Below are 24,487 nucleotides of genomic sequence, written 5' to 3'. Positions count from 1 at the left end.
AGAAAGCGAGAAAACTTCTTGTTAACTTCCTCTTAAAAGTTAACAAACCTAAAAACGTACATGACATTGAAAAATCAGACCTAAAATACCATATATATTACTTAACCCAATCTTAATCACATATTTTTCCCTTTTTCAGGCAACAACATCCTGTACGTGGGCATGTACGGACCAAAGGGACCCTGCGAGGAGTTCCACGTGAAGCACGCTGGCCACAACAACTACAATGTGCAGTATCTGGTGCGCGACCGCGGCCAGTACGTGCTCCTAATCAAGTGGGGCGAGGAGCATATACCCGGCTCCCCATTCCAGATCGATGTGTAGGGCGCTATATAGCCGGCCAGGCATATGTGTACGTGTAGATATATGCTTCGCATGTGTATGTGTGTGGGCGCGCATGTTCCAGGGTCAAAAGTCGTGTGTTTCTTGTTTTCATCATAACGCTCTTTGTTTAATTTTAATTTCTTGATTTATCAACATATTTTTAGGTAAGTTTTTGTTATTTGTAAATACTTGGAAGGAAGAAGCTTCTGTTTTTTTCGACGCGCCATTTTCACTTTATAAATTGATCTTACGTTTTATTTGTTTTCTTGTGAATACATAAAATTAACAATAGCCGAAATGAATTTTGATAAACTTTATGGAAACCGCCCAAAAGAATTACTATTGCAATGCGAATAAATCTCTTAAACAATTATTTAATACTTAAGCGAAAATTTATGATGATTATGACGTATTATGTTTTCTATTATCGATCATCGATCATGTAATTTACGTGAAATAAATCAAAACTTAAAAAATGAACTACAATGTTTCTAATATTACTTTTTCCAAGGATGTGTTTAACGTCACACTTAATGATTATGACGTATTATGTTTTCTATTATCACTATCGATCATGTAATTTACGTGAAATAAATCAAAACTTAAAAAATAAACTACAACAATGTTTCTAATATATCTTTTTCCAAGGATGTGTTTAACGCCGCACTTAATGGACTTAATGGAAAAAGAGTAACTTAAACTTAAGAATTACTTGTCACCAGACTTCTTTTCGAGCACGCTGTACACCGTTCCGTACCGGTTTATCTGGTCGAAGATGTCATCATCGCTGGCACTGGAGCTTGAGATATTGGCAAGGCTCTGCGCATCATGCGGAGCAGTCAGGGCGGCAGCCAACTGTGGTGTGGGCTGGTAGTAAACAGAGTGGCGGCTGTCGAAGCTACGGCTGCCGATGTGATATTTCAGGTACTTGCGGGCCCAACGGTCGCCTATGAACTTTCCGAGTCCCTGCTCGGTCAGTGTGAAGTTGGACGCTCCCGGCTCCGAGGAGCTGTGCAGCAGGATGCCCCGTTTGGTGAGCTTGATGAGCGGTAGGTTCGGCTCACTTGCGGACGGTTCACAGCAAGTGGTGGAGGTCACCGCCGTGCAGTCAGGATCGCCACCTGTGGCGCTGGCCCCCTCCTCCGACACACCAGTCGGGGAACTTGTCTGCTCTTCCGTGGTGCTTACGGCGGCTACCCTTTTGACCGCCCGTCTCTTGGGCAGCACACGATTGCAGGCCGTGTCGTTGGCCACAGCTGTGGAGTTGCACGCCACGCTTTGATTGTTGAATACCGCCAATGATTGCTCTGCAAAAGACTGGGGCTGCTCCTTGGATACCTGTTTCTTTGTTTTTTGACGATTCTGCTGCTCCTCCTTGTATGCGGCCTTCGACAAAGCCAAGGCCCTCTGCAACTCCTCATCTGAATCGAGTGGAATGTCATTCTCATCCTTTGCAGTGTCTTCCCTACTGGATCTTTCGGCCTTCTTTACATTTGTCTTTAAACATTTAGTTGTGGGATTTGATTCAGGTTTTGTTTGTGCATAGGGAGATCGGATGGGCGCCTCCTCAGTGATTTGCGGGAATTTCTGAATAGCAGCAGTAGTTTTCTTTTTCAGGGAATTGGGTTTCGCCTTTGTGAGTGCCGTAGTAGACGTCTTTCCAGTTGCGTTTTCTGAAGTCTTTTTCGGCCTTCCCCTCGATACAACTGGTCGTTTCATTTCTAAGTCACAAGAGGATAATGATGAGTCTATGCATATAACTTCCGGGATCTTGGTACTGGCAGTTTTTTCGGGAATGGGAAGTGAATCGGTCTTTTGTGTTGTGATCGTTTTCAGTTTGGTAGTTTTCTTAACAGGACAATTTGATTTTTTATTGGCACCGGATAAACTCACAATACGTTTCCTGTCCATAACTTCTTCATCGATTGTATCGGTTAAACCGCTTTTAGTAAGTCTTATAGCTTTTTTCTTGTTACTCAAACCATTGTCCTTTTCAGCTAAAGGGGTTTCTTTTTCTGTGATTAAGGAAGTTGGGATTTCCTCCAATGTGTTTTTGTTTGCTCCAGATCCGACTGGTTTTAAGTTTGACTCAGCATATTTTTCTGTGACATGTGTAGATTCCATAATCATACAACAAGACTTGATTTTTCCGTTTTCAGAAGATACTTTTTTCGGGTTGATCATCGCCTCATTACCCTTTTCAACTGATGGAATTTTTGGATGGGACTTTACTTCCTGTTCATTAACTGGTGGTACTTTTAGGATAGACGCCGTTATTGACTCTTGGGGAATTTCACGGGTTTTTTTAGGTTTGAAATTTGCATCAGAGAAACTCACAATTCTTTTTCGTCTCTTTATTTCGCCTTCACTTTCTTCGGAGGATTCGCTTATCGGAATGGCCACATTCTCATACCTGCCAGGAGTGGGCTCTTCTTCCTTGATTTGTGCCAAACTCTTGGGATGCATTGCAACAGCCTTTTTTGCTTTTGGTGCAACTGGAATAGGTGCAACTGGAATCACTTTTGTTCGCTCTGAATGGCAAAACATGGGCTTTCTTGGTTCTTCGTCGGAAGTGTCACTATCAAACATGTAGTTCGCTTTAGTTGTAGGCAACTTAGAGGTAGAGGCAGACTTCGTTTTCTGTAATCTCTGCTTGTGGCACTTGGATCGAACGGATTGCGGGCTGACCGCCACCATCTGCTTGTGCTTCCTGCTCTTGGCCGGCTTCCCCACTAGCAAAGGGCTGTTACGGTTCTCCACCACCCACTCCTCTGTGGAGCTATTGGCTATGTGGACGAAATTGGAGCAGAGACGGTCGCTGTTGCAGCAGCTGCACTCGTTCTCCCGCAGTCTTGGTCGCAGGTCCATATCCATGTCGAAGGTGTGATGGCGGCGCATGGTGTGCATGGTCCGCGATGCTGCCTGGCGGTGGTGATACTCTCGCTGGTCCCTGCCATACGGAAAGTACTGGTAGGCAGTCCTGGACAGAGATTGATGTCTGCGGCAGGCGTGGCAGTCGCAGCCACTGAATGATGGATCGTCATCACCGTCCGACGACGATTCAAAGATCCAAGAGTTGTTGCGCCGCTTACGCAGATGCTTTCGCCTCACATGATGGCCACTGGAGTATGTGCAGTGCATAGGAGTGGAGGCCAGGTAGGTCACTTTGCGCTCCTTCTCGCGCCGACGATGCAGCAAGGCCTGCATGTGGTGGCGATGCTCTTGCTCGTCATCGTAGGCATACTTGGCCCTCAGTTCGTCGCGTTTGTGCGAGTGCTTGCGGTACATCTTAATGGTGGTCAAGCTGGGGTTCTTGGTGGTCATGTGGGCGTTCCGACGGCGGCTCTGCTGGATATAGCGGGCCGTATCGATAGAGTGCAGCGACTCGTCGCTCTGGTCCGAGATTGAGTTGCCGTGCGGATGGAGGTATTTCGGTGGCTCAGCATTCAGGTAAACGCTATTGTGGCGCCGCATCCAATGGCCCACATGGTGTTCGATCTGCTTCTCATCGAAGGTGTTTAAAATCCGGTCCAGGCCCGCCTCCCGCCACTTGCGCTTGTGCTCCTCGACGACGGGCATCGTCTGGTTGAGGATCTCCTCTATCTCTTCCTTGGCCTTGTTGTCCTCGCCGGCGCACAGTATCATTGTCAGCTCCGCCACGCTGGTGGCGTTGATGTGGCCCGCTTCCAGCTTCGCGTCCGTCTCGTTGTCCTCCAGGGCCTCCTCCTCCTCGTCCTGCAGGTCGGAGTTCTCGTCCTCGCCCCCGAACAGTTCATCGAACTCCGACACATCCAGTTCCCGGCCTTCGTCCGCAGTGGAGATATTCTGATAAAACAGGGCCATCAGAAAGAGACGCCATTTGGAACTCCAACGGACTCACCTTCAGTACGCTCGACCAGAGCTTGGAGCGCTCAAAGACCAGCGCCTCCAGCGTTTCCTCGTTCACCACTGCTCGCGACATGGCTACCGGGTCATCAGCTCTCTGAATATGCGGTTAAATGCGGTGAAAAACTTAAAAATTTCTTAAAACACGAAACTAAAATGCAAAATGGCTGTAGAGTTGCCACCAGTGTGACCTCACCCAGAGCGCCAAAACATACCAAGCGCCTTATTAGCCTTTTGAAAATACCGAAATATACCTTAGTAGGGTCACACGCAAATGTTGGGTGTGTGTCTCGGCTATCGTTGTCAACATTTTGGTAAGACCGTACTGTCGATGTTTTTGGTATATACCAGGAAAAATACCGACGGTTAGAATGCGAGGAGGGTGTCCCCGCTAACTCATCGATAACCAAGCATTCTCCAATTAGAAGTCTAGTCGATAGCCCCTGCAGACACCTGTTTGGCCATCCCTGGTACGCTGCTGTTGCTATCGATTTTTGGCATCGAGCAACAACAATGTTTTTTCCTCATCTTCCATTCTCCATCTTGCATCTCCCTTTTTTACTGACACTTACGCTGAGGCTATCTCCCTTTTTTACTGACACTTACGTTGGCTTACGTTTTGCTGACACTTACGAAGCATCTTGCATCTCGCTTTTTTACTGACACTTACGCTGAGGCTGTCTCCCTTTTTCACTGACACCTTACGTCGGCCGACACTTACGTACAATGTCGTACTTACGTACAGTGCAACAGCAACAAAATCCGGAGCAGAACTTTAGCAACCTAAATTTTCTACGCAACAGCCAGCCGCACAGTGGGACAGACACAGAGACTCCCAGAAAGGGCCAGCCGCACAACAGACACCCAGAAAGGGCCTCCCTAGAGACCCTAGATCCTACAAACCCAGCGAAACCAGTGCTCAACTGATGGGCCAACAACAATGTTTGCGTTTATTTTTCGCTTAAATCCGTTGAAAAGTCCGTGAAAACGAATGAAAAGCAGTGCAGCTGCTTGATAACACGAAGGGGTGCATAAAACAGGTCGAATAACAACGGAACAACGCCACCGGAAGCGCAAAAGTAAACACAAAATCGGAAATCCGAAAAGTGAATCAGAATTTTTCCAGCTCACACACACACACAACTGCACGCAAACACACATGCAAACGCACGGAACCAGTCGTGTTGTTGTTGTAAATAAGTGCAAGTGAAGCAGAGGAAGCAGAAGCTGCGATCGGAAAATTAAGCGAAAATCGTGGAAAAGCGGGACGGGGCGGGGGAAAAGCGGTGGAAAGTGGAGAGACTGCACTCCAGCTAGCACGCTTCGCTGGCTGCGCGACAGCAGAACGCCAGTCAAGCGCCAAAAGCCATTAGTGTAGAACCCCCATTTTCAGCTGGAGCGGCACAAGAAAGCAATTTTCTGGTAGCAGAAACAGAAACACCAAGAAACGCGAATAATTGGTCGAAATCTTTGAAGAGACAGCGACAATTAGCCGGAATCGGAATGGAGCTGAAAGTTTGGGTCGAGGGCATCCAGCGGATCGTTTGCGGCGTTACAGTGAACACCACATGTCAGGTACTGTCAATCACAGTCAAAATAATAGCACTATTGTCTGTAAAATATTTAAACCAACAATGGATTGATTTTTAAGTAATACAACACCTTTTATGATTTTTCTTAACTTTAAAGATTATTTTTAAATTTTATTTAGTATAATCCCTTACTAGCTTTATAAAAGATGTAAAGGTAGTAGTAGTTTTTAACTATTTTAAATTGTTAGTGCTATTATTTTGTCATTAACTCTATAATATACCCCCTATATTATTGACTTTTCTCTAATTAACCTTTTTTTTCCCACAGGATGTGGTCTTTGCCTTGGCCCATGCCACTGGTAAAGTCGGCAGATTCACTTTAATCGAAAGGTGGCGTAATAACGAACGTCACCTGGCCCCCAATGAGAATCCCATGAAGCTGCTGCTCAAATGGGGCGAGTATGCAAATGATGTGCAGTTTATATTACAACGATCCGAGAACAAAACGCAGCAGCAGCAGCAGCAAAACAACAATAACAACAACAACTATGCTGTGATGACAACGAAAAAGCCTCTGGGCCCAAACAATAACAATAATAAGCCAGCGCCCACTTTGCAAAAGCAAAAGTCGAATGTCGAACTCAGCTACCGCACAAAGGAATTGAAAAAGAGTTTTGGGTGAGTCTTATTTATACGTCAGTTAACTCTAGAGCTACCCTTAAAAACTTCGGTTACCAGGCTGCATTTCTATATTATAAATAATATAATATGAACCTTATTTCTTGCAGCGGCTATGATGCCAAACAGTTTGACAACATTGGTATAGTCAAAGGGATTCCTCAGCAGCAGCCACCGGTTTCAGGAGCTCCGGTGAGCCCACCAGTTGTTCCACAGGAGCAAATGCCGCCGCAGGATAACAACAATGTAGCACCACTGGTGCCAAAGCATGAGAAGTCGCTTTCGAATCCTTTGGACATGACCAGCACGGGCAGCAATCCACCAACTTCAGCAAATGGCTACAACGACTTCTACAACAATAACAGCAGCAGTAACCAGCATATCTACAGCCAGCTGAGCAAATCCAGCAATGAACTGCGACGCTCCAGTCCCAACGAAATGTACTACAACAATAACACCAATATTGTCAATAACAACAATAACTCACCGGAGCTGTACAAGCAAACACCGACGATTTCTGCAAATGGAGCGCTAGTACCACCTCCGTATCGTGATCCGCCGCCCCCGAGGAACAGTCCCATGTGCCAGGGTCAACGTTTGCCCAGCAGCAATGCGGACACCATGTCCAATGCCTCCTCCTCGACGAATCCGTTCCTCAGTGACTACGATCAGCACAGCAACCATAACAATAACAGCATTAACAATAATAGCCAGGCCATGGAGGAGGGCGAGACCATGTTCCAGGCCACGCAATACAACGATTTGTTGCAGCTCATCAAGTTCCAGCGCGAGAAGATTACAGCCCAGCAAATGGAATTGCAAAAAGTAAGAATATTTGACTGATTCAGAATGACTTCATACATTACTTATTGTTCATTTATTTTAATTCCTTCAGTTCGATACGGAAATAGTATATTTGGAGAGCAAGGAACGGGACCACGCCCACGAGCTAGAGGCCATATCGCGTGAGATTTCCAAGGCGGACCAAATCTTTCGTCAAGGCAGCGAACAGCTCCAGACCCTGCAGTATGTGGAGGAGGAAAACGAATTGGTCAAGCAGCAGGAGAAGACTCTGAAGTCGGAAATAGCTCTGCTGCGATCCAAGCTGGCCAATTGCGAGACTGAGCTGCTGCAGTGCAAGAATAAGATGCGCTTGCTGATGGATGACATAGAACTGGAACAGCAACAGCAGCAGCAGACTAATAGGTAAGTAGAAGTGTTGATATTTTATAAAGCCAGCTCGTTTTACACTCCTTGATTGTTGCAGGCAAACTGTGGAGCGTGACTTCTTAATGGAAATGGAGCGCATACAGAGCGAAATTGACCAGGCCCTGCACAACACGGACACTTCGAACAAGTCGACAGATAACTTGAAGAAGGAGCTGCTGATGATCGAGCATGCCATTGCCGAAAAGAAACGGCAGGTGGAGCAGCTGGTCAACGAAATGAAGGAGGTGAACTTGCAAAGTCTGACTGTGACCACCACGGAGGAGATCAAGCACCTGTTGGAGGGACCTAACAAGCAGGGCAGCAGTCGGCGGATCATCGGCTCGCCCAGGCAACTAGAAACGGCTGTTCCAACCAGTAAAAATCCTCACGGCGTCTGGGTTTAAGTCGCACACACTTCTTAGGCATCGAAACTATTTTTCTAGACTTATTCCTCCTCCAACAAATAATGTTTTTGGGAACAAAATTGATGAACATATCTTGAATGCATAATGGAGTTGACACAAATCGAATTCCATATGAATATCACAATTTTACAAAATATTCTATACAAATTTACAATGATTAACGTGCTTTCAGTATGTTTACATTCCAACCACACTATGGATCTCTCAATGCAATGATAAATGTTACAAATTCGTAAACACAACCCACATTCTGCACTGCACTTTGTATTTTAATGTAGTTAATGAGTCCATATTCACATGCCCCTAATTTTAATTTTGTGTGCTATACTTTTGTTTAATTTTTGTTGCTAGTCTACATGTTAACAAAAACCCTTTTCAATCTCTACAATTCGCCATTAGTTGTTAATTTTAACAATGAACTTTAATTGTTGCAATAACTCGAAAGTATCGTAACTTGAATCGCCTTTTTAATATTTAAGTAGTGCACTTAGTGATTTGTCTCCCACAGAATAATTCATTATAGAATTCGCAATTCGAATTACACAAAAATTAATGTACTTAGCAATTAGCGCAGCTTTAAAAAACAAATTACAAATTAGCAATGCTTTGTTGAAAAGTTTCACTTTTAAAGTGCTTAGCCTTAGCCACCGAACATGGAAACATGCGACCGAAAAGGTGTCACGCATTAGTATATGACCCTTATTTGGAAGGTTTAATGCATTAAACTAAAAGACAACCGATAAGTCGCATTTGTGTATTATGTTTTTAATTAGCAATATTTAATATTTACACAAATTGATAGTGAACCACAAAAACACCAACCGAAATGCAATTTATCGAATAATATACACTACTATTAACTTTAAACTAAAAAGGTTTTAGAACAAATTCTAATTGCATTATATCTAATTAGCTAATAAATACATTTTTATGATTTATTTCTTTAAAACTCGAAAAATAAGATTTGCATTTACTGTTGCGGGAGTTGAAAAACTAGAAAGTTAAATATTTCCCTAAGGATTTGCTAAAATTTGAATGAAATATTTAAGGAAACTGAAAAAAAATCGAAGAATCCCTGAGATTTGAACCCAGGACCCTTTTGAGCATCCAGAAAGGAAAGGAAACCGCGGCGTTTGAAAATCAACGGTCAGCCGAAGTCCTTTGGCACCCGAAGCTGCTCGGCCAATTTTCCTTTGCGGAGGAAAACAAAATCAGCAACACATGCTGTTACCAGATTCAGTTGGCCGCTGTGCGTGGACGCGTTTGGTCCTTTTATCCTTGTCGATTTCCGTCGCCCTTGAGAAACTCCTTTCCTGGAGCAGCGCGCGCGACTTTCGATTTAAAAAAAATAGGAAAATAAAAGTGTTTCCCACTTAACGGGTCAGTGAAAGTGGCCCGAAAGGAATAAAGAGGCAAAGGAACACACATTTGAATGGTCTGTTTTGGGGGCATCCTATCGCATTGACACAATCTACAAAGTGGTCGAGGGAGCATTAAGTGGCCCGGCAGCAAAAAGGAACGAAACCGCTCCGTTTTTATGGCCCTCTTCCACACCAAATGCTGTTCAATTGCGATGATTGCGATAATGAGAGCCCCAGTTTCGGTTTAGGGATCATGCATCGCAGAGACAATGTGACCTTTTGCGGGAATTATGATTTGTCTCCGGCTGACCTTGAGCCCCCCGGGAAGGCGCAACCCCGCCCCCGGATTCAATTAAGCGAAATTTAATCAGCTCGAGATGAAATGTCGCAGAAAAAGGGCCCCAAATATTGTCGGTCACATATTGCACTTCCATTTCGTTGTATATGTTTATATCCTTGAGTTGTGGGCTTAATGTTCTGCATAAATCAGGAAATAAAAGTGGCTACTTAAAAATAGAACCACATGAATGGAGCCAAATTATTCTCTCTCAGACTCGGAACTGAAATTATTCATCTCGATTTGTTAGACTCAGCGGGGGAAATATATAAAGGTTTATGACTTTTTCTGGAAGAAATGAGAATTAACCAAAATGTGTTTTATTAAAGTCGAACGCTTTAAGATCAGTAAAATAATCGTTCTGTAGATATAAATATAACCAACATTGACTTCGTGTTCACTTAAAATAAATCAATTTAATATTTTGTATAAACTTAAAAGTAACCTAAATCACATTTGATTGGTTCAAACCTCAAGAAATACCAATTTCCTTGGAAAAAGCTCTCCAAAAACTGTCCATAACTTAATCCCTCTGTGAAACTCAAGCCCGTCGTCTGCCAAAATAGCACTTTATGCATATTTTTTATGGACATCAAATCAATTTTATCCAGCGCTGAAATCGAAACCCCACCAAGTGGAAAGCACTTGCCATCCGAAATATTAATTTTGAACCCCCTACCAACACCAGAGTCCTCCTTTCGCTCCATCTGCTGTGTAATCCTGGCACTTAAAACTCTTCTCGACGAGCTGTGAACATTAGCCAAATGAAGTGACAAGAAATTAACAAAAAAAAAAGAGGGAACGATATAAGAAATAATAATATAAAAACTCAATGAGTCAGCACCGCATCGGTAGTTGCTGCGAGTGGGGGCGTGCCCGGAGTGGGAATTGAGTGCTCCTAATGATGAACTCGGTCAAGGAGCCAGTGCAGCCACGCTGGCCAAGTAATTAGATAAGCGAGCGTGGAAAACAGGACCAAACCGATAAATCGCCATGGTCTACGGGAGGAGCATCGCCGTAGGCGTCTGCCTGATGACCATCGTCCTTCTGCTCGCCGCCGGGATATTTTACTTGAGTCTGGGTGAGTAATACCCAGTCGAAACTATCATTGGGGAACCTATCCCAAAGTTCTTGAAATAAAGGTGTCCCACAAATCGTTAATTTAAATTTAAACTTTCAAGAAATATGAAATAAACATGTTTTATAACTCTTTTGTCCCTAAACTTGTCTTTCCTTCTAACCTCTTTAGTTCTGGGTCCTTAGCCCATCGAAATTATTGTTTTGATATTTATAATGTATTTCTAATGGATTTTGTATATGTAATACATTTTGTAGCATTTTTATATAGTTTTCAATGAGGTTTTATAATAGAACCTTCAAGAAAGATAGAACAGTGTTTTAAGATCTCAACCAGTGCTTTCTATTCTGTTCCTATAAATATCTAAAGTTCTTAAGAACCAATTCAAAATAGTAAGTCCTAGATGCTAGTGGTAATGAGTATATCCTTTTCTCATCCTCAATTGAAGGAAAAGCCAACTGGATGAAGGGCTTCCTTCAACCCAAACAAAAACCAAAATCAAATTCCAGCTGCAAAATGGCCATAAATTTTATACTCAAAAGTATTTGAAAGTAATTTGTTGTATAATACGATAAAAAATAAGGCAACAACAAAAAACTGTGTGGGAAAAACAACAAACGGCTGACCATAAAAAAATAAATACGAGTACGGCGCAAACTTTGTCTTGAGCACAAAACAATTTTCGCACATCCATGGACAAGAAAATGTATAAATATATATATCTGGGCCTTTGCTCTCCAATGTTTTGGTTCCTCGTTCGAGGCTTTTATCTTGTTTTACGAGTATCAATATCGAGAAATTCGCGCTGCTTTTTGCTGCCTCAATATTATATTTTTTATGCCAATTTGCGTATTGATTTGCCATACCAGCAGATATAGGCAAAACATGTTTGATTTATGCCCTTTTGTCGCCTCGGATTCCAAGTACATGCATCAGGAGAAATTATTTATCTGCCAGAGAGCGTTTGTCCGGCTTACGTTTAAATCAGCCGGAGAAAAATAGATTTAAAGACAGGAACATGGGGAGCCAGGATGTGTGCTAACATGTGTCCTTGTCATGGACACAATGAAATTGAAAGTCTCCGCCTAATGCACAAAGCTTTTGTGTGTGCACGAGTACGAGTCCTTCCTAATGAAGTTACATATTTATTCCTTTAGGAAATAAAGCAAGAAATAAATCTATGCAGTTGGCTATTTAACTAAAGAAAGTGCATATCCAATATCAGAGGGAATTTAAATCGAAGATTTGAAACGATGTCAAATCGTACATATATATATTTCACTTTCACTTTAAAGAGATTTAAAATATTGGTTAATTAAACGGTGTACACTTAAGCACTTATAGTTTTATATCTTTATTTACTTAATGCTTTGCCAAACAGGTCAAGAGAAATCCTTTTACGAGATAAATTAGACAAGCACCCAAAAATAATATGTCTCTGACGCAATCCTTGCAATTGGATTAAAAGCTCCTCAAGGTGCTCAACTTTCGCTTTTATTCCCTCATTTGTCTAACGAACTAAGGTCCGAATTCTGCACAGAGTCTCCAGTCGTGGCACCCAAACAAATCATAAAAATGATAAAATTCAAAACAAAAATGTCATTTCGTTTTACGACAATTACCCAAAAAACTTGTAGGCATTCAGGCAGAAAAAAATTCTCAGGATAAATAAAATCTAAGAGTAAGAAATGAAAGTTATTTCTACCATCAATTGTTAAAACTGAGTTCAACTTTTCAAGTTAAATTAGCTCCAATTTCTTTCAAGCCATCATTTCGATTCATGTACTTGATTTCAATGCTTGAAAAAACATATTGTTAACAAAGCAAGCATCTCAAAAATAAAAGAAAAGTCAGCAAAACTTTTTTGCACATTAAGTTTAATTGCCATTCCATGACAAAAAAAGACAAACAATAAACTGAAAAACTTTGAGGGTATGGCAATAAGGGCCTACAAGTTAAGATGACATCTTGAGTTTAAAGTTTGCCTGACAGCGATTAGAATAATTACTCATACGCAGCATGGGCCATGTGATAAGCCTACGAAAAAAAGGAATGGTAAACTTTTTACTTTTTGTTGTAAATATCTACAAAAATTAATTAGATAAAAAATTTATCAAATATAAATATAGAAATATGTATATAGGTATATTGGCAGTTTTTAAGATATTGGGATGTTTCCTAAAAATGTTTTTAAAGAAATTTTTGGAGTTTTAAAAAATGAACTATTTTTAAACGGAACATAACATACATGTTCCTAAAAAATACTCTGGAAAAGTTTTTTTAAAAATCCCTCTGTCAATAAATATAATTCATAAATGATAACTGATGCGTTGAAAGCTGAACTAAATCCGAATGGAGTGCAGTATGCTCTGGTGTCCTTGGGTGATAATTAATTTGGGATCTGCTTGTGGTGTTTTCCTTCTCCTCAGGACCCTGCCCCACGGGCAGTTTCGCCTGCGACAACGGCACGCTGTGCGTTCCAAGGCGCCAGATGTGCGACAATCGCCACGATTGCGCCGACAGCAGCGATGAAAATCCGGTGGAGTGCGGACTCCTCTACGGAAGCAAGGAGATTGCCGACAAGATTGTGCGTAATGCGATTGAAAGGAAGCAACAGCGCCTAAGCTCCTCCGCTTCGAACTCGAGCGGGGTGGATTTGCCACCGCCGGCGGTGCCAAGGAATCAGAGCCTAACTTTAAATATGACTTGTGGTAAGTCAATAGCAACTCAACAATACATGTTTTTAAGAGAAATATAATCCTAAAAGGAGCATGAGAACAAATATCTAGAATGTTTAATTAGTTATAACTATTTGAATGTATTGAATGTATTTGTTTTTAGATACAACTACATTTAATATGTTTTAATTACTTTAATCACAGCATTAAATATGTAAATGTATTTTTCTGGGTTATGTTAAATCCTTTTTAGATATCGTCACATATCCAAAAACCTGTCAGTGCGGCCAGAGAACAATCATATACTGTGGCCGCTTTGCGAAGTTGCGTCGATTTCCAAGGATCAGTTCGGAGATCACCAATCTGATCATCATCCGCAACAATGTGACCCTGAAAGACAATGTCTTCGCCAATTTCACGCGTCTGCAAAAGCTGTAAGTAAAGAAATATCTTAATAAGTTATATTTAAATTTTATTTTTTGCATGAAACAATTTTTTTTATAGTTCCCGCTTACTAAAGTTTGTTAGCTTAAATCTACGTTTTAATATTTTTAAGCCTTTGATAAGCTCTTAATTATATAACTTGGCATAAAACGTAACTTTGGTTTTTAAAAGTGCCATCTGCAGTATTTTTATTTTTCCGCTTACTAAAAAAATTATGCAAGTCCATAAATCAGTTAAATTGGGTAGAAACAATTGCCGACTTGCATTGCAACTCACCTGAGGTTATCCTTATCCGCAGGACTCTAAAATACAACAACATATCACGTGTCCCGCTGGGCAGCTTCAGTGGCTTATTCCACCTGGAGCGCCTGGAGCTGAGCCACAACAACATCAGCCACCTGCCCAACGGCGCCCTCCTGGGGCTGGACAGTCTCCAGTGGCTGTTCCTGGTGAACAACCAGCTGCACCACCTGCCCATGGAGCAGCTCCGACTCTTCCGCCGATTGGAGTGGCTGGTCCTGAGCAGGAATCGCCTAACCCTGCGAAATGTGCAGATGCCGAAAATCCCGTCGCTCTACGAAGTGTGAGTAAATCGAATTGGTTGGGGTGCTACTCTTCTATTTGCTAGATTAAAAACTGAGAAGAAATCGGGCCGGTCTCTGGACATCCAGCTCCGCTGATGTATTCAAGCGTAAAGTGCTCTTTAAAATGGTGGTGGTATTGCAACCCGCTCATTGGGTTAACCGGGTATTGGGTGTCTGTCCTGCAGGATTGCTGGCTAGCTGGTTTTCCACAAGCCGGGTGATTCCCTTTAAGGACTAATACAATGTTGTCAACGTGGTGACACTCACTTAGTGCCCAAAGTATCTGTTTGATGTCCTTTAGTGGCGAATCGTGTGAAGTGTATGTCTTACAGTTGCAACCTGAAAGTTTTTTGATGGATCATTAAACGCTTTTTAACTGCTTACGTTTTATACAAGAAGGTTCACTTTAAAAATCGTAAAACTAAAACTACAAACTTAAATTTGTCACGAAGTTTTTAAATTGTTTATCTTCAAATGCATTTTCAGTGTACTGCGCGTTTTTGTCTTTATTAGAATTTCTTAAACTAAATGTTTTTTTGTATTTCTTGAAAATAAGATTTCCCAACTAAACTAACTTTTTATCTAAATATCTCAAAGGTTCTTGCCTAAAACTTTCAGTTAAACCTTAAAGTCTAGTTGCCCAGCACAGCATCAACTGTGATTATCTTACATCCGGCCAAGGAACATTCCTCACTTGTCCACACAAGCACACACAAAAGGCTTAAGGCAGTCTTAGAGCACTAACCCAAAAATATATATGCACAAAACTACGCCTACAGCTTAGCCAGATTGTTGGATGCCTGCATAAATATCTCTTTACTTTTACAGTTATTTGGATTTCAATCGTATCGAATACATTGGCGAGCAAACTTTTTCCCAATTGGATAATTTACATTTGCTGTAAGTAAAACAATCAACTTTTCCCCTTTACCCCACCCAAAAAAAGAAAGAAAAAAAAAGAAGATGCCAGCAAGTGTCGAAAAGTCTATTGAAATATGTTGTACTTAGATTTTATGGGGCGTATGCGTAATTTTTACTCTTCGTTGCATTTTGCTTTCGTTTTCACTGTTTTTTTTAACTTGTTTATTTTGAGAGATTTATGTGGGTTACTTTGTTGCTGAGGCAGTGAAAAAGGGAGACGGGGCATTGCGTATACGCACTGTTGACATGACACTGAGCTGGATACCCGATACTTCGACACCTTTTCACCGTCAAACCAAGAACAATTGAATTTATGCGCCAATAACCATAAATTGGCATTTTTATTGTTTACGCAAATAACATATGCTAAACATATATTTAAACGAAGAGTGACAAGGAATAACAAGGCGGAGAATTACATTTTTATAACCGAAGATTGATATACCCTTGACAGAAGAATTTCTAATTTTAAAAATAATTATTTTGTTTTTTATATTAAATATTTATATATTTTAGTGTCTTACACAAATAGTTAAATTATTTGTTATTTTTTTGAAAGGGTATACCTTAATAATCCTTACGGCAGTCACCTTAACAATTTGGAAGCATTTATCAGAGGTCGCCTCACATGTCGTAGGCTCTTTCTATTTTTCCTTCAAAATCCCCGACTGGCGGAGCACACATAATCATTAATTTATGCATCAATAGCTGACAATATAAGTCAATGGGTCGTCTGGGTGCCCGACGCCTAGCTGCTAACTGAAAATAAATCAGTTACCCAAATTGCCCAACGTAAATAAATGTGTTAACCTTTACAGACATTGGAAACGAATGGCAGCGATGCGATTTGGATGGGATAAATTGTGTCGCAATTTTTGTGCCCATCATGGCATCATCGTCAATTTATTTGGTAATCTGAAGCATATGGGAAGTTGAAGTTAAGATAGAAAGTATAAATGTATTGAAAGAGTTATAGGGAGAAATTAGAAAATAAATGATGTGTTCACTAGTGTTGCTTAAATAACTATCAAATTTAATTTTTAGTGTCTAAAAGTATGCAGTGAATGAATGATAGTCGTCTCTTTAAATGAGTTCATTGAACTTCTGAGTTAAAAATTTATTGTTGCATACTTTTAGACACCTAAAAATGATATTTAAAAGTGAATTGTGTGACTTCCGACTACAAAATATTTTCTATGATTTTAATTTTTAACAAATTCTCCTGTCTCTCCACAGCGATCTCCAGCACAACCTCATCACCCACATCCATGGACGAGCCTTTGCCAATCTAACCAATATGCGAGATATGTGAGTAAACGAAAGGGTAGGGAGTGAATTCCATTCTGGATTTCTGAAAGTCTAACACCGACACTAAGCATGAATTATGGCGACAGAGAGCTAATTAGCATAATAATACGAATAATGCTGCGAAACACAAGTAAATGAACTCGAGCTCTGGTCAAAGAATCAGGACTGAGCACAAAGCCGCAGGAATGTCCTCAAAGTAAATCCTAATTTGGCAAAGGATTTCAACAGGCCAAGCCCCGAAATTCCCGCCCCCTCTCTGGACATTTGCTTTGTGATTCAAAATAATATTCTATGATATTAATTTCAGTTCATTAATGCGCAATTACGTATACGAAATGGGAATCTCTCTGTTTATGAAAACCTAAAGTTGAAAACTTTTGCGCCCACAGACAGATAAATAATAACAAGGGAGAGAAATTTCTAGGGGATGCTTGAATTCCCTACAATTGCAATGTTAGAAATATTTTTTTATGAACTTGACCACGCCCGCGCTATAAAAAAGTTTACCCCCTTGGGCCAACTAATCTAACCTTTATAGTCATAGTTTATTATTATGCAAGTTATGGCCAACTCTAAAATAAGACGGCGAATCTATAAACGGCAGTCGTAAAAGGGAAAACAAATTGTTTAACGCTTTGAGGAAGGAATTTGATGAGCCTCAGACAACATGGCGTATGCTCAATATTTGATAGGGAAAACCAATGATGTCTTTAAGCAGGGCTTGTAAAAAGAAAATACAGCAAAAGCTGTGTGGCTTTCATAACCGTATATCAATGGCATATTCAATAAATGTCCAGGGAAACTCTGAATCCATCGTCTAGCATCAAGCTGTGGCCTTAATAAATTTACCAAACCCATCCATATATACATACATCAGCATATCGAGATGATAACGAACATACCACACCACACTTCTCTTGACCAGATTGGGTTTAATACAAACATTTCTGTATCTTCTGGGACTTTGACTTTTGGCCACCGCAGCCAGAGCAACAAATAAACAAACATTATTATGGCCAAATAAAAATGCAAATAAATTTGTATTTTATGTGAAAACAATTTCGCCAAAGCCTTGGCCAGTAACTGAAACCAACTGCGAGCCAAGTTGTGGGCCAATAATGAAGGAGTTTATTGAAATCGACTCGGGCGGTATTCCCCAATCGTCATTGCTTCATTAGATGTTGCCACTCCCCCGTTTGCTCTGCAAATCCTTTACGCCTGTTGATGACACCTCTTGCCATCTTACCATAAACCACCCATCTTGGTAACACCACCCACTTCCGAAGCCAGATCCATGCAAATAATTCGCCCTTTGTTGGCGTGATAGGAATTTCTCAGCATTCCAGGGAGCTTGTATGGCAAGTGTAGGATTTTTATGGCCACACGGAAAGAAAATATAAATCTAACTCGCATTCGATTGGGTTTTTAATTATTCCTATCAAAAGTCTTAACAAGTTTCAAAAGATATTACATTGTCAGAAACATAGAAATACTATATTTTATAACAAATGCTCTGGCTTCTTATAATATGTTTAATTTATTTTAAAAAATTTCTGTTAAATAAGTATAAAAATTTGTATATTAGACCTTCGTAAATTTCGTAATATGCACAAAATGTAGCATACTATTCTGCACTGTTTTTTCTGAAGATGAAGTACCCTTTAATAATTTATCTCAGATTTAATTCTGCATTTAATGATATTTACTAGTAATTCATTATTTTCTTGTGTGCTCAGATAAAAATAAACTGCACAGAGATTCCTTTGGCCAGCGTATCTGTGTCCGTGTATTTGTATCTATCAGATACGCATCTAAATGCTGCTCATGTATCCTGTCTTCCTCCAGCAATTTCTGCTGATTTGTTTTGTCTTTGGTAACGTATCCCCCAGGGGTTTTCGGGGGTGGAGACGACGTGGCCATAAAACAAACGAAAGCGAAAATATTTGAGAAATCGCTGCACTAATTTGATTCCTGCTGTCAAGCCACTGAGCCACTGACAGGTCATTACGGAGAATTTGGATTTTTTGGATGCTTCCATTCGCTTTAAAGACCTTCAAGTTCTGCATTGTCCGCTGGACATGGCCGTGACGTTAATTATGGCCAATAAAGCCCCGCCCCCGCATCGGTGCAACAAATTCCGCAGTACCTACGCAGAGCACATTGCCCCAAAAGAATCCACAACTGAAACGTGTCATTTGCAAGGGAAGCGCAAATGGCTTCATTTGGTTAATATGCACTCGCAGTGAAATGGGGTACTTGGAATCAGTTAGCAAAGGGAAAAATTATCAAGGGAATGTTGGGGATTGACAACATTTATTAATAAGCTGGCAGAATTTTCACATATCACATGAAATATTTAAAATATCTTCTTTACATATTTCTTAATTTTTATATTGAATAACATTCTACAAGTAAGGTCCGATTTTTCTAAATCATGCATAAAGCTCTAGTTTGTTATAACATAGATATATAGATGAAGTTAACATAAAGTTAAATTGTTCGAAAGGATAAATTTATTTGCTGAATGTGATGTTAATTTTAAGAACGACATATCTTTAAAGAGGTAGTTATAACACAATTCAGTGGGAAATTCTGTTGGATAATTGAGAACACTTCTAAACATTGAAGATCTTTTAACAATATTTCATGACCTAAAAAAATGTTAAGGTTTCCCAATTTCTTTTCATTTAGTTTCCTATCCCGGGACTTCCTTGGAAGAGTGTTTAACAATCGGTTCGATCCACTCACCCACATCTGTGATATTTCTCCGCCATGATTTTTCGCTCCTTGCACGTAGCGCACAAACACAACTAGAGGCATTTATTTGTCATTTTCTTAAATGCGCAATGACCGCCATGCCAGCCCTTCATCGTTTACTCAGTCCTTTGGATACTGACGCATTTGCGATGCCCACTTTTGTGTCACCCGCCCCCGGAATGAGCCACGTGTAGTGTGTGGCCACTGGAGGATGTGCTCGTCCATGAACAATGGGCATTACCCGGGGCTTATTGGGAGGCCCACCACTGAGGGGCTGCAACTTGTTGCCTTGCCCTCCAGAAGAAATATGTTAATTGTGCTCGTGTGTTTTCGTCCTCGTCTGGTTTGGCCGGATATTTATGAAGTTATTAAGTGCGGACTTTTTGGGGCTCATGGAACCTCTTCCAAAATCACGATGCCAGCCGATCCGAGAGGCCTGTTCTTCAATAATTAATTTGAAATTTACATAATAAAAATTCGTTGGCCGCAGTAGCCATTTTTCCAACGGCTCAATTTGTGGCCAAGTTAAATATTTAGTTTAAGGTTTTCCTCGCCTCGACTACGAAAAATTGCGCTGCAACTTTATAGCCAGCGAGCAATTACCAGCAATCTGTGGTAGCTGCTGGTGTGGGGGCGTGGCCATTGTCTTTGGGCGACAATCCATAAAAACAAACTGTTAACAGTTGGTGCTCGGGCATTGATTGACCAGACAAGTGCAAGCAATGGAGCTCCGGCGAAGAGCTCAACGTCAGTATCCACATCCACATCTACGGCACCATCTCCATCAGATTCAGTTCCCTAGATCTCACATCAGATGCTGCAATTCCCATGGACGTGACACGGTGGAACCGAAGCTCCCCTGTCCGAGCCAGGGGAAATATTGAAGTTATTATACCCCTACGCGATAAACATACTAATAAAGCAGAATAACTTGCGCCACACGGAGGAAAAGTGTCGCCAAAATAGGTCAATAAATTGGTAGTTTCTTGCTAAACTTAAAGATAGTAACTACATTTTTTAAATAAATGGTAATTTGGATTTATAGAATAGAACTTGCAAAGGTAGTATATTCCCAAAGAACTAAAAAGCCTTTAAACAACAAATTAAAGGGACTACCCTTATAAATATATTTTTTCTCTAAATTTAAAAGCCCTCCAACAACACACTTCATAGATAGATATAGATAGACATATTTTTCAGGATTCAAATCATTATAGTGTAACATAAAACTGGGATTTGAAGCTAAGATCTTCTTTTTCTTGTTGCATTGACTTTTAAAAAAATTTGCACATATATAAAAACATTTTGGAGTGGTTTTGGATCCACTGTGCCACATCCTGTCTGCCATGAATGATGCGCCCTTTCCTGCCAACACATTAAGCCCCGGCCAGTTGCATCTATTCCACACATTGATAGACAATGTTTGCGCACTGATTTATACTCAGCCAGCTATTAAATAAGAATTTTTGTTATTATGCTGCCCAGCGGGATTTTATTATGTGACTTTCAAAAGCCCCGGCCAACTTGTTGTGGCTTTGGCTTAAAGTCGCGCCAAGGAGAAAATTGTTTTTTAAGAACTTTTAAAGGCGACAATGTGTGCTGGCTTTATCAGCTGAAAGCGCGGGGCCATTATGCGCGGCTCACGCGGCGTATGGGTAACCTTAAATCTACGAATAATTCTTAGACGTGCATTTCGTTTTACAGCCGCCTTGTCGGTAATCCCATTAAGGAGTTATCTGGTGAAACATTTCTGCACAACACTCGACTGGAGGCACTGTGAGTATACTCGGAAAAATATCCTTTTTTCGGTTTTGAATTTACAATTAAGATATAAAAAAAATTAAGTAACTAGTTATTAAACAAATTTTTAATTTTGTAAGAATTGTAAAGTGAATGCCCTAAAAAATATGGTTTTATTTTTATGATTATTTGGAACACTCACCAGTTCTCTGGCCCAAATGCCCATCCACATCAGTCGCAGTTTAATGGAACCTCTGAACATATCGTTCCTGAATCTCACGGGCATTCGTTATGATCACATCGACTTTACGGCCATCAATGCGATGCGCAATCTTAAGTACATCATCTACGATCGGTTCTTTTACTGCTCCATGACGCCCCGGGTGCGGATGTGCAAGCCGTCCACCGATGGAGTCAGTTCCTTTCAGGATCTTTTGAGCAAACCAGTCCTCCGCTACTCTGCTTGGGTGATGGCCACACTTACGATAGCCGGAAATGTTTTGGTCCTTTGGGGACGCTTTATCTACCGGGATGAGAATGTGGCCGTGACGATGGTGATCCGAAATCTGGCCTTGGCTGACATGCTGATGGGTTTCTATTTAGTCACCATTGGAGTGCAGGACTACCGCTACCGGAACGAGTATTACAAGTAAATTTTATCCGATTGTGTAGTTATACTGTACAGTGAGTTAATATCCTACAATCTTCTAGGGTTGTGTTGGATTGGATAAGCTCATGGCAGTGCACTGTGATTGGAACCCTGGCCGTTAGCTCCTCGGAGGTATCGATGCTTATCCTGGCCTTCATGTCGCTGGAGCGCTTCCTTCTTATCGCGGATCCCTTTCGTGGTCATCGCAGCATCGGAAGTCGGGTGATGTGGCTCTCGCTGATCTGCATTTGGATTACGGGAGTGGGCTTAGCGGTGGTACCAGTACTTCTGTGGCGGACGAGCACCCTGCCCTACTACGGATCCTATTCCGGCACCTGTAATACAAATTTCCATGAGAGAATGAATCTAAATAAGTAATGAAATATAATATTACAGGTTTCCCACTACACATCCACGAGGCCTTTCCCATGGGCTGGCTTTACTCGGCGTTTGTGTTTCTGGGCGTCAACCTGCTGCTGCTGGTCATGATTGCGATGCTCTACACGGCCCTCCTCATCTCGATATGGAGGACGCGGAGTGCCACTCCGCTGACTCTCCTGGATTGTGAGTTCGCCGTCCGGTTCTTCTTCATCGTGCTGACTGACTTCCTGTGTTGGGTGCCCATCATCGTTATGAAGATCTGGGTCTTCTTTAACTACAACATCTCCGATGACATCTATGCCTGGCTGGTGGTGTTCGTTTTGCCATTGAACTCAGCGGTCAATCCACTTTTGTACACCTTCACCACGCCAAAGTATCGCAATCAAATCTTCTTGCGCGGCTGGAAAAAGATTACCTCCAGAAAGCGAGCGGAGGCGGGAAATGGAAATGTGGCCACCACCACGACGGGCACGGCTACGGGATCCTCCCAACATCCGGATGACTCCACAGCACTGGCTAAGGCAATGCCTCTAGCTCTTACGCTGTCAAACTGAAGGATTCTTGCGGCGGAGATCGAACTTGTATACCATCAGATTTAGCAGCATTTATTTTGTCTATGATATCGAATATCTATTTATATGTGTATGTGAAAATCTATCCCTATTTGTGTAAGATAACCAAAGGAAAGTGTGAAATAAATTGAATGTGATATTTGTAAGGCAATCTTGGGGATTACTTAATGGTATTAAAAATAGATAATCGATTCCATTAGACATATGTGAACAGAAATTAAGGGGATATTAAGCATACTTGGCTAGATGCTTAAAATTCTTTTTAATCAAAGGCTCCACTGGTTTTCTTTCTGCCACTGTTGTCTGATTCCTCATGACTTGTATAAACTTTCGCCATTACTAACTTTGAGCGCACCATGTGAAATTTGCGCATCTCCTCCAGGTCATCCAATTCCACTATCATATTATGCTTACGTTCAAGGTGCGCTCTCAATCTGAAATAGGGTTAGATACTATTGATATCACATTTTATATGATTTTAAGAGGGATACAAACTTGTTACGAGCTGGAAAACTCTGCTGGCAGTGGGAGCACTCAAATGGCATGGCCGTATGGGTGCACTCGTGATTCCTAAGCGATGAAGACGACGTGAAGGACTTCTGGCAGTCGGGAAACTCGCAAATAAAGCGGGAACCCGTGTGCTTCACCTGCTGGTGGACAGTCAGATGGGAACGCTGGGCGAATCGCCGATCGCAGAGATCACAGGCATAGGGAAAATCCTTGTTGTGAAAGCGTTTATGAATTTCCAGGGCTTTGGCAATGGCGAACACCTTGCCACAGGTGTCGCAGCGGACTCCAGATTGCCTATGCTTGGAGTCCACGTGTACTTTGAGCCCCTGTTTGGAGAAGTAGAACTTGTCGCAGTGACTACAATCGTAGACGGGACGAGTGTCCAGGTGAATCAGCTGGTGTTTGGCCATGCGGGAATGGTTTTTGAACACCTTGTGGCAGTATTTGCAGGTAAATTCGCCTGAGTGGCGATGACGGGGCACTATGTCCTCTAAAGTGCCAAAGGCATTGAGGGATTCCGGGTCTTCCTGACCACCCTGCTTCTCTTCAATCTCCTCCATAGAGAATTCCTTGCTCATATCCTCCTCATCCTCTTCCTCTGGTACCTCCTGCTCGGAACTTTTTGTGGATTCAAAGATCTCCCTCAGCTGCTGGTTGGCAATGGACACTTTCTTGTGGAAATCGTAGGCCCAATGCAGCTCCACAGCACATCGTTTGCACAATGTTCTGGGTTCATGGCTGGGAGTCTGGCGGAGATCCTCCTTGCTGCAGATCTCGTAGCAGTCGTAGTAGCTGAGTTCCGCTTCCTGGTCATAGATGCTGGTCATGTCCAGCATCTGATTGGGATGGGGCTCCTCCAGACACAGTCGGCAGCAGTTGTTGAGCTCCAAAAACGAAGTACTTCCTGAAAATGAGACTTCTTGGGGCACAAGTTGATCCCGAACTTGGGTCGCTCTCTTTGTTATGGTGAAAGTAAGCGTTTTTCCCACTTTTTCCATTTGAGGATCCATCTGTGGAAAGTTGATCATTATTTAATTGCTTAATTTTCCTTAAACTAGTCAATACTTGCCTGTTTGCAATTGAAAATCCCCGCTCAAAACACTAAATGCAAAGA

At 41.6% G+C, this 24,487-nt stretch overlaps 5 protein-coding genes across 15 annotated transcripts in view; 3 read left to right on the top strand and 2 right to left on the bottom strand.

Annotated features, from left to right (window-relative positions):
* LOC119553661 (filamin-A) overlaps positions 1 to 804 on the top strand; it is a 37,867-nt gene extending 37,063 nt beyond the window's left edge. For all 11 annotated transcript variants that reach the window (XM_037864181.1, XM_037864173.1, XM_037864219.1 and 8 more), the window contains one exon: positions 140 to 804. In XM_037864181.1, the coding sequence (XP_037720109.1) occupies positions 140 to 324 (185 nt within the window). In that variant the 3' untranslated portion in view covers positions 325 to 804. The remainder of the gene's footprint in view (positions 1 to 139) is intronic.
* LOC119553706 lies at positions 482 to 4,408 on the bottom strand. Its single transcript, XM_037864273.1, has 2 exons — positions 4,205 to 4,408; positions 482 to 4,149 (listed from the first exon to the last, which is right to left on the bottom strand). The coding sequence occupies exons 1-2, from the start codon at positions 4,283 to 4,285 to the stop codon at positions 1,033 to 1,035; spliced, it is 3,198 nt and encodes a 1,065-aa protein (XP_037720201.1). The 5' UTR covers positions 4,286 to 4,408; the 3' UTR covers positions 482 to 1,032.
* A 507-nt stretch (positions 4,409 to 4,915) lies between these two features.
* LOC119560835 (putative uncharacterized protein DDB_G0271606) lies at positions 4,916 to 9,011 on the top strand. The gene is made up of 5 exons (XM_037874488.1): positions 4,916 to 5,784; positions 6,070 to 6,419; positions 6,530 to 7,244; positions 7,315 to 7,625; positions 7,687 to 9,011. The coding sequence occupies exons 1-5, from the start codon at positions 5,713 to 5,715 to the stop codon at positions 8,030 to 8,032; spliced, it is 1,794 nt and encodes a 597-aa protein (XP_037730416.1). The 5' UTR covers positions 4,916 to 5,712; the 3' UTR covers positions 8,033 to 9,011.
* Positions 9,012 to 10,640: 1,629 nt separating this feature from the next.
* On the top strand, positions 10,641 to 22,977 carry LOC119555691 (relaxin receptor 2). Its single transcript, XM_037867348.1, has 10 exons — positions 10,641 to 10,832; positions 13,259 to 13,540; positions 13,761 to 13,941; positions 14,250 to 14,534; positions 15,364 to 15,435; positions 16,693 to 16,764; positions 21,226 to 21,297; positions 21,467 to 21,910; positions 21,973 to 22,247; positions 22,307 to 22,977. Exons 1-10 carry the CDS (start codon positions 10,745 to 10,747, stop codon positions 22,843 to 22,845), a joined length of 2,310 nt encoding a protein of 769 aa, XP_037723276.1. The 5' UTR covers positions 10,641 to 10,744; the 3' UTR covers positions 22,846 to 22,977.
* Positions 22,943 to 24,383, bottom strand: LOC119555702 (zinc finger protein 583). Its single transcript, XM_037867359.1, has 2 exons — positions 23,359 to 24,383; positions 22,943 to 23,297 (listed from the first exon to the last, which is right to left on the bottom strand). The coding sequence occupies exons 1-2, from the start codon at positions 24,381 to 24,383 to the stop codon at positions 23,126 to 23,128; spliced, it is 1,197 nt and encodes a 398-aa protein (XP_037723287.1). The 3' UTR covers positions 22,943 to 23,125.
* Positions 24,384 to 24,487: the final 104 nt, after the last annotated feature.

This window comes from Drosophila subpulchrella, chromosome 3R (genome assembly GCF_014743375.2).
Source record: "Drosophila subpulchrella strain 33 F10 #4 breed RU33 chromosome 3R, RU_Dsub_v1.1 Primary Assembly, whole genome shotgun sequence".
NCBI lineage: Eukaryota > Metazoa > Arthropoda > Insecta > Diptera > Drosophilidae > Drosophila > Drosophila subpulchrella.
Note: the sequence above shows the minus strand (reverse complement) of the source record. Positions and strands in the feature narration are given on the sequence as shown.